Source organism: Eptatretus burgeri, chromosome 14 (genome assembly GCF_056783735.1).
Source record: "Eptatretus burgeri isolate ZD-2024b chromosome 14, Ebu_testis_v1, whole genome shotgun sequence".
NCBI classification, from domain to species: domain Eukaryota; kingdom Metazoa; phylum Chordata; class Myxini; order Myxiniformes; family Myxinidae; genus Eptatretus; species Eptatretus burgeri.
This window is the reverse complement of record NC_140974.1, coordinates 14,989,729-14,999,563: the sequence shown is the minus strand read 5'-3', so window position 1 is coordinate 14,999,563 and position 9,835 is coordinate 14,989,729. Positions and strand designations below refer to the sequence as shown.

At 44.2% G+C, this 9,835-nt stretch overlaps 1 protein-coding gene across 3 annotated transcripts in view; it reads right to left on the bottom strand.

Moving 5' to 3' along the window:
• LOC147012698 (KH domain-containing, RNA-binding, signal transduction-associated protein 2-like) overlaps positions 1 to 9,032 on the bottom strand; it is a 98,230-nt gene extending 89,198 nt beyond the window's left edge. For all 3 annotated transcript variants that reach the window (XM_085853781.1, XM_085853782.1, XM_085853780.1), the window contains exon 1: positions 8,736 to 9,032. In XM_085853781.1, coding sequence (XP_085709907.1) covers positions 8,736 to 8,829 — 94 coding nt within the window. In that variant the 5' untranslated portion in view covers positions 8,830 to 9,032. The remainder of the gene's footprint in view (positions 1 to 8,735) is intronic.
• Between the last annotated feature and the right edge of the window lie 803 nt (positions 9,033 to 9,835).

Sequence of the window (9,835 nt, the reverse complement as noted above, 5' to 3'; positions counted from 1 at the left end):
TGCATTATAATAAAAAAGGGATACGTGAAAGCAAAAAAAGAGGTGATAGAGCAAAAATGTTTAGAAATTTGAATTCAGCATATCAAAATTAGTCAGAAACACCTATTCACATGCTTGCCTCAGAATTTTATTTTATTTTTGTAAACCAGTGTTTTTTTTTTTTTTGTATACCTTGGTCGAGGCTCGTATGAGAGCTAACACACAACTCACAGCAAGGAGGCATGACAAAGAGGGGCGGGAGTGGAAGGGACAAAACAGTGGGGAACAGACACATTAGGTGAACTGTGGAAGGGAGAGGGATGGGGATGGGACGGGGAACATGGCGAATAGAAGATGGAGATTACAGGGACTTTCAGGAAGGAAAGCAGGGGAATTGAAGGAAGTGGGCTTGGGTGGATTATCGGGGGTAGAAAAGATCGAGGATTTGGATGGGGGAAGATAAGAGGTGGTGGTGAACAGCTGTTTTGAAAGCCTGGAGGGAAGAATGGGAAAGAATAGAGTGAGGAAGTTTATTCCAAAGGCGGGAAAAAAGAGGAATGAAAGAGTGAAGATGAGCAGTGATTCGTGATTTTGGTAGTTTTACCAGAAGGGGGTTGTTGGCGGACCTTGAGCGCCCTGTGTAAATGTGGTGGGGACAAATCGCAGAGAGAGCAGGGGGGGCAAGGCTGGAGAGGAGTCGGTAGAAGACAGAAAGACCACCAACCAACCTGCGGTGATTGAGTGAGAGGCCCAAAGACTCAGCTTCATTGTGGGAGATGCCGATGATCTTAAATGCCCTGGTTTCGACAGCGTGAAGCCGAGAAAGGTGGGAGGCAGGAGCACCAGCCCAGAGGGGAGAGCAGTACTCCATCAGGCTATGGACAAAAGCTTTGTAAGTGGTCAGGAGCTCAAGAGGGCCGAGGAAGGACTTTGCACGACGGAGGATTCCCAGTCGGCAACTGGCTTTTGAGGTGAGGTTGGAAATGTGACTTTCCCAGGAAAGGTCATGGCAGATAGTGAGACCCAGAAGCTTGAAAGAAAAGACTTCTTCCAGAGGGTTGTTGAGAAAGTGGATGGGGGGGTTTTGTAAATGGTCCTTTAGAAGAGACATAGTGAGAGTGTGAGATTTGTCTGGATTGAAAGACATGTTCCACGTGTTGGACCAGTTTGTGATTTTATCCAGATCTGCAGTGAGTGAAGAAGCTGCTGCTTGCCGGTCTGAGGGATGACAGATGGTACGGCAGAGGGTGGAGTCGTCGGCAAAGAGAAATAGAGGATTTTCCAGAGAGTCTGAGAGATCATTGATGAAAACCAGAAAAAGAACAGGGCCCAGAACGCTACCTTGAGGAACTCCAGCCTGCACAGGAAGAGGGGATGAAAGAACTCCATTTAGGGCCACACGTTGACTGCGACAGGAGAGGAAGTCTGCGAGCCATGAGTGGAGATTGCCTTGGATACCATGGGAAGAGAGTTTGGTGAGTAGTGCAGGGTGCCAGACTGTGTCAAAAGCACGTGATATGTCCAGGGATACGGCTCGGATTTCCTGTCTGGCATTGAGGACCTCCATCCATTGATGGGAGAGCAGAAGCAGCATATCCAGGGTAGAGTGACCTGGTCTGAAACCAAATTGATGATTGGAAATCAAGCCATTGGAGAAGAGGATGGATTTCATGTCTGAAGCGATGATGGATTCCATCATCTTGCTGATGATTGGGAGAAGGCTGATTGGTCTGTAGTTACAGGGATCTGTTTTTGCACCTTTTTATGCAGGGCAGTGATGTTAGCAGATTTCCAAGCAGATGGCAGATGACCTTGGGCAAATGAGAGGGTGAATAGAACAGAGAGAGGGTGAGCAAGAGCAGAAGAGCAGGCTTTGACGACACGTGGGCTGATGCCGTCTGGACCGGTTGCAGAATCTGACTCGAGGTTTGAAAGCAAGCTCTCCACCTTGTCAGGAGAAAAGGATACAGAGTCCAGGGACAGTTGGGTGCGACTGGGTAAAGTGGGTAGAGATAGTGATGGGTTTAGGACACAAGATTTAGCTGCAAACACCGAGTTTAGACATTCAGCTTTATCACGTGTGGAATCAGCAGTGCGGCTATTTGAGGTAAGGGAGGGGATGGAGGGGGAACATACACCAGAAACAGATTTGATTAAACGCCACCAGGATTTTGAGGAGGGAGAGAGGTTTGAGAGTTCAGACTTGAGATGAGAAAGATGTTGTTTTCTGGCTCTCCTGAGGGTAGATACACACTTGTTCCGAGCTTTGTGGAAAGAACTGAGATTGCCCTCAGTTGGGTTTGCTTTCCATGAGGAAAAGGCAAGTTGTTTCAGGACAACTGCCTCGCCACAAGCTTCAGTAAACCAAGGGCGGGAGGAAGGGTAAGACAACTGAACACGAGAGGGGATAAATCTGTGCATGAGGGAGAGCAAGTTTCTTTGAAAGAATTCCCAGGATGAGTTGATGTTTGAGAAAGTAGTGATAGGAGACCAGTCTGTAAGTTTGATGGCTGCTCGGAGACCCTGCCAGTCGGCTTGAGTGAAATGCCAGACTCGACGGCGGTGAGGTGGTTCTCTGATAACAGCCAGAGAGATGTCCACTTTAACAAGGACGTGGTCAGAAGAACCAATTGGAGCGAAGGAAGAGCAGCAGATATTGTCAGGGAAATTTGTCAAAATCAGATCCAGAAGAGATGGAGTACCATTGGTTGAGATCCGGGTCGGGAAGTTGACCGATTGAGTCAGTCCCAATGAGTCGCAGAAAGCTTTTGCTGAGGTGCCATGGCAGGTGAGAGAGGTACCCACACCTAGCCAACTGGCGTGATGACAATTGAAGTCACCACATAAGAGGAAGAGAGAGTTTGGATGAGAAGATAGAAGATGGTCCATGTTTTCGGATAGTGAGGTGTAGATGGAGTCATCACTGTTCGGTGGACGGTACAGTACACATATAAACATGAGGTGGGAGTGGAGGGAAGCCGAAGCCAGAGATATTCCTGGGGGTGTGGGGGAGTGAGAGCAGTGCATGGAGAGTGAGGAATAGAGTCTTTGATGAAGAGAGCAACACCTCCACCAGGACGAGGCTCAGGTCTGTCATACCGTAAGAGGGAGTAACCAGGGAGAGATACTTGGGAGTCAGACACGTCTTGGGAGAGGAAGGTTTCTGTTAGGCAGATAATGTCTGGTTTGTCAGTGGCAACCTGTATGGAAAGATCTGAAAGGTTTGAGCGAAGGCCCCGGATATTTGAGGTCCACACTTTTAATGAAGAGGTAGGGGAGGAGGCTTTGGGTGCAGGAGGTGGAGGGGGAGGGGGAGGGTAGGACAAGGGACGAAGGGGGGAGGTAAGGAGGGTTGCTGAAAGAGTGTGGGGTATTGCAGAATAGCGAGGGGAGGGGGCCGAATGAGGAGGAGAAAAGGCTCTGTGGTGCTGGGGGAGAGGGGGACAAGAGACAAGGAAGAAGGCAGTTGAGGATTTGAGGAGGTGGAGTGAAGAGATGGAGGTGAGAGGGCAGTGGAGGGAGGCAGGTTGGTGGATGAGAGGGGGGCAACTTAGAGAAGGAAGAGTGAGGGGGATGAAAGCTGGGAGAAAGGTGAGGGGGGAATTTTTGAGAGAGGTGAGAGGGAGGCTTGGAGGGAGAAGAGTGGGATGGTTGCTTTGAGAGTGAGAGTGAGGGGTGAGGGGGGTGAGTTGGCACTGAAGTTGGAAAAACACCACTGAAGTTGGTGTTCTCAGTGATAAGAATCACATGTGTTTATTGTTGTAAATTACCAGCCTTTATAAATGTGCGTGAAACAAACTGTTCAAGTAAATCACAGGAACAGTGTAATTTCATCATATCAGTCAATAATTTGTGTGTCCATCCTTTGCATAATTGAGTGTCATTTCTTTTTTCCCACATTTCCTGTATAAGATTGAAGCAATCCACAGGTTCCTATTGTACTTCTTTGTTTGCAAATAATCCCATGTGGCCTCGATGGGACTCGGGTCCAGACTCTGGGGTGGCCATTCTAACATTTGAAGCACAACAGCTGTAATTTTGTTTTCCAAATACTTTTAACTACGTTGGAAGTGTGTTTTGGATCGTGATCTTGTTGGAAAAGAAGTCCTTTTCCAATTAAACGATTTCCATGAGGAACTGCATTGTGCTGCAGTATCTGCTTGTATTTCTCTTTTGTTGGCGTCCCATTGATTTTAACATTGTCTCCACACCCAAAAGGTGAGATACCATCCCATACACTCACAGACCCTCACCTGTGTTTAACAGTAGGCTGCAACCTACTGTCAAAACATTCTCCCGGTCTTCGGTGTACGAAGTGGTGTCTCTTCGATCCAAAAATTTCAAACTTTGATTCAACAGACCAAAATACACCATTCCATTGTTCAGTTGCCAAATCTTTGTGTTGCCTTGGAAATTTCAGTATTTTCACCTTATCCTATAGCCTCAGCAGTAGGTTCTTTGCTGCAACTCTGCCATGGAGACCTGCTGTAATCAGCCTTCTATGCACAGTGCTTGACGAGATGTTAATGTGCAGGCCTGTTCTCATTTCATTTGTCAGCTGCTGATTTGATTTTCTTCTTTCATGTAAGCTGAGCAACTTCAAGCACTTGTCTTGCCTTGGGGGGGGTTCTTCTGAGTCTTCCTGGCCTTTATTCTTGTACCGATCAAGCCAGTTTATTTCAGGCATTGCAAAGTAGACGTCTCACCAATTTAAGAGATCTTCAAGTTTTTTGCAATTATACATATGTATATATGCAAACATATAATTGTGTGTGTGTGTGTGTGTGTGTGTGTGTGTGTGTGTGTGTGTGTGTGTGTGTGTGTGTGTGTGTGTGTGTGTGTGTGTGTGTGTGTGTGTGTGTACAAAGGCATGTTGAAAAGTAATGCCTCTTATTCTATATCGCCAAAACAGATAAAGATATTCGATTGAAACAGACAGCCACTAACATCGATCTTTATTCCATCATGGTGCATATTTATTTCTCCACATAATCACCACTGCAGTGCACACATTTCTGTCAATGTCCCCGTGGTTTTGCGATGCCGTCAGGATAGAACTCTGCATCCTGCTGATCTAACTCGTGCTTCACAGTGGACTTGACATCATCATCATCAGAGAAATGTTCTCCACAAAGGTATTGCCTAAGTTTGGGGAAGAGATGAAAATCTGAAGGAGCCAAGTTGGGGATGGTGATCCTTTGTGGAGGTACGAATACTCCATTGACCGTCTCTTACTCTCATGATTGGAATGTTGCACTCAACTTTCATCTCAGGTCATCTCATCTCCAGTCGGTCACCCCAACTCTCATCTCCAGCGCTTCACACTTCACAGCACTGACAACGTCACGCTGCCACTCTGCCACTCTGCCATCTTGACTAATATAGCATTGATTCATCGAATGTCAGAATCACGAAACTTTACCTACAGTAGTGGGAAGAACCAACTTGCAGACTGCACTTTTTTCATTTGACTATCTTTACCTGTTTTGGAGGAAAAAAAATTAGGAGGCTTGGAAGCATTACTTTTCAACATGCCCTTGTGCATGAATATGTGTGTGTGTGTGTGTGTGTGTGTGTGTGTGTGTGTGTGTGTGTGTGTGTGTGTGTGTGTGTGTGTGTGTGTCATATACTCGCAAACAGTTTTTCAGGGACCTGTGGAGTGGCAATCGAATAAACAGCGAGGATGCTGCACCTTTATTGGGTTTTTCACTTGCACTAGCTGCACAGTAGGCCTGGAGAGTTAATCTTAGAGTGCAGATGCCTGTTCCTTTAGAATGATTGAATTGCATGCTGTGGGTCTGAGCCTTCCTTGAGCATACCTTCTCTTGCTCTGTGCACTCATATTCCATCAGTGAATGCAAAATTATTTTAAAACAGCACACACGTGTGTGTTTGTACTTGCGTGTATGAGAACATTCCGATTGCTGCATTATTTGTGGCTCTGGACAATGTTTCTTCTTTCATTTCGATTTCTTCTTTTTCTTTTGATGTGTCTTTGTCTGGTATTTGATATCATATTTTTAGATTACAAGTATATGTTAAGAGGAATTCTTCAAAGTTTATTTGCTCCCGAATGGTAAGGACCCAAGCTCAATATGGAAGGTCTTAAGCACCAAAAATTGATGGCAATTTGGTAATTCAACAATGTCCACTTGTACCTGTCTTATTGTTTTGCTCTCTGTCTTTTTGTCTTGTCATCCGCTTTATCTGTGTCGTTGATGTGACATACATCTGTATGGTGGTCTCAACACTGGCTTTAACTTATAACATTTCATCCTTATTTGCTACTTGTTATCCATATTGTCTGATCATTGCCATTTTGCAAATTAGAGGCCAAAGAGTTGTTGTCTGATTTTGAACACCACTCCCAGGTGTTATGGTAGACCCTTCTGTTAGGTAGTTCACGTGATTCCAGCTTGTACATGTCATGCCAAAGTTGTCTCTGCTTTTGCATTTCATTTTTGTCACTCAATCGATATCGTGAATTGCAGAGAACAAACTTTGCCAATCAACATGGTCATTGCACCCCTGTCCTTGTGCGTGGAAGCCTAAACTGGCCTGTGGATATCCAACATCATTCTCTCTTTTGCCTTCCCCTCCCTCATTCCTCCAGAGCATTACTGTGGAGAACAAAGGACGCGCAAAAGGCTCAGCGTTAATTATCCTTTGTGCTGACAAAACCATTTTGTCCTCCATTTCCTGGTGAAGTTCCGGAGGCGTGAGTTTTTTTCTTTCTTTCTTTCTTTTTTTCTTTCTCCAGGGAGCTAAGGGTTATGGAGGAGCTCACACATAAATCACATGCAGGTCAAAGACATTCGTGTACTTTAGTGTGAAGTACAAGAACATTAGTAGTCTATGGAGAGATACTTGTAGTATGTTGGATTTCAACCTTGGCTCCGAACATCACAAGCCGTCGGTTCAGATTGGAATGATAAACAAGTCAAACCATGAGGAATGAGAAACATCCCTCAACATCTTGGGCCTGGAGGTTGGAGATGCAGTGGATGGGAGGAGGTTTTCATGAATATATTGAATGTCCGTGTAAGTACAATCAATTCATCTGGAACGCAGTCGGACACTTTGCAAAGCACAGCCGGGTGGCTCAGATCTGTTAAAATGCACAAACGCTACTGGGATCTTCAAGAAATGTCGAATGACCTTTTTCGTGGCTGTGATTATCATTACGCTGAGTTCAAATCATGCGTGATGTATCTGCAGCATAAATCAATGCTGAGAGTGTGGCATGCCAACAATTAACATGAATGGCTCGTTTATGCAAATATTATATATAAAAAAATAAATACAAAATTCTATATATATACATAGATAAATATAAACATATACATATATATATATATATATATATATATATATATATATATATATATATATATATATATATATATATATACAGTACACATATGTATATATCTACATGTATATATATATATATATATATATATATATATATATATATATATATATATATATATATATATATATATATATATATATATATATATATATATAACATACATATACACAACATACATATATACACATACACACACACACACACACACACACACACACACACACACACACACACACACACACACACACACACACACACACTACAAGTGCCAATATCTCTTGGCTATCCTGTCCCTCCAGGGGTACGTATGTTTTTACACTCCATACATGTATTCGTAATATTTGTGTATTATATACGGTGTACGTATCTCTTCTATTTGAGGTGTGTTCGAAAAGGTCTCCAAACGAGATTTGCACAATAGTCCAAGAAAGCGGTTTTTATTTTTCAGTAAGTAAGTACACATGATTAGCCATTCAGAGAAAAATTATTTCCTCACCAGTGATCTATACTTATGCTTTTAAAAATCTAAAAATGGCGTTTCTTGAACTATTGTAGCAAGTTCCTCGAACCTTTTGAATGCACCTCATATCAACCTAATGTTTGATCTGTTTGTGCATATATTTTTTAAAAACAATGTTATATATATATATATATATATATATATATATATATATATATATATATATATATATATATATATATATATATATATATATATATATATATATATATACATACACACACACACACACACTTCATATCCATATGATATATTAGTACTTCATATCCATATACGCTTAGCTTATTAATTTGGTCACAAAGGTAACACAAAAGGATATGAACAATTCTCCGTCAAAGCTTCGTCTCATCACAGCTGGTTTGCTTGTATAACGAAGCGATCGTGCATTAGAGCAACAGAACCAGATACCGTATTTACCCATTCTGGTTTATTTGGGCAATCCAAGAGTCTACGCAGTTTTGTAAAGCAGGCCGTGATCCCCGCCCGCACGCCCTGCACCTTCCATTCCCGATCTCGCTTTGGCTGGAATTCATGGCTCCGGTGGATCCGTGCTTTATACTCTCCACCATCGCTGTAACGCATTTGCGGAATGCGCCGGCGGGGCTTTGGAGATGTTTCTCAGGTTTATGGATCCTCGCTCTGCGGCTTCATCCGATCCCTATCCCTAGATTTCCAAACCTCCTTTAAAACCTCATCCCCTCAACTTTTTTGGCTTCACGCATAAATACCCGGCAGAGATGATCCTTCTGTTGACCGTTGTTTGTGGAAACAGCGGAAGATGAGCGCACGCTCGCCGGGCACGCACGGCTGCTCTCAGGCCCGGCGCGGCACAAGGCGAGGCCGCATCGAGCTGGTGCTCACCTGCCGTTTCCAGGCCACCACCGAGAGCACAGTCTGCGCTGGGGCTTGACTCTTCATCTGGGAAGGCGGGTGACCCGCACCTTTCGCTCTCCATAACCCTCCCAGGATCCTTTGTGGTACGTGCGGATTACTCCTTCTATGCAGAAAGGTACAGGCACTGAATGCGCCTTATATGCTCTCACTCTCTCTCCTTCCTCCTGTTCCCGTTTCGCGCACCGGGAGGAGTCCTCGCTCTTCTATACTGCAAACGCTTCTCGCCAGTTCCTCCTCTCTTCCCACCCAAAACCGCTTACTCTCTTTGGCTCCCCCTCTCCGCCTATCTCCCCCTTTCTCACTTTGCCTACCCAACACACCGCCCCTTCCCCTCCCTCTCTCCTTCCCTCCAACCTCCTGCTGCCTGCTTCACTCTTTTCATATTTTCACTTCTCCAGCTCTTCCACTGTGTCTGTACACATCTCTGAATCAAAATCACAGTGGATCTCTTTCCCGCTGCTTATGCTAACAATGTGCAGGGGACCTTATAAGTCACATTCATCTTGATGGCCTTTCTCTTGTTTCTGCTTCTTCCTTTATTTATTTATTTATTTATTTATTTATTTATTCTTCTTTCCTTCTCAAACTTGTTTTTTTTCTATTTCCACCTTGATGTCTACCTTTAACTGCTTCTATATTTTCCAGGAAAGCCTTCTGTTTTCAGCACCTTTGAATTTGTGGCGTCGTTTGGGTGGTGTTTTTCCCCCATCTTCCACACTAACCTGAGGTCGTGAAAGTGATGCCATCCACAGTTGGTGTTAATTTCAGCAAACTAAATAAATAAATAAATAAATCCTCTCTCTCTCTCTCTCTCTCTCTCTCTCTCTCTCTCTCTCTCTCTCTCTCTCTCTCTCTCTCTCTCTCTCTCTCTCTCTCTCTCTCTCTCTCTCTCTCTCTCTCTCTCTCTCTCTCTCTCTCTCTCTCTCTCTCTCTCTCTCTCTCTCTCTCTCTCTCTCTCTCTCTCTCTCTCTCTCTCTCTCTCTCTCTCTCTTTGCATCATTGGTTGAGACGCGGCTATGCGGCTGATGCAGTGTCCCCCTTGCCAGTACACTGGTACTCACTTCGCC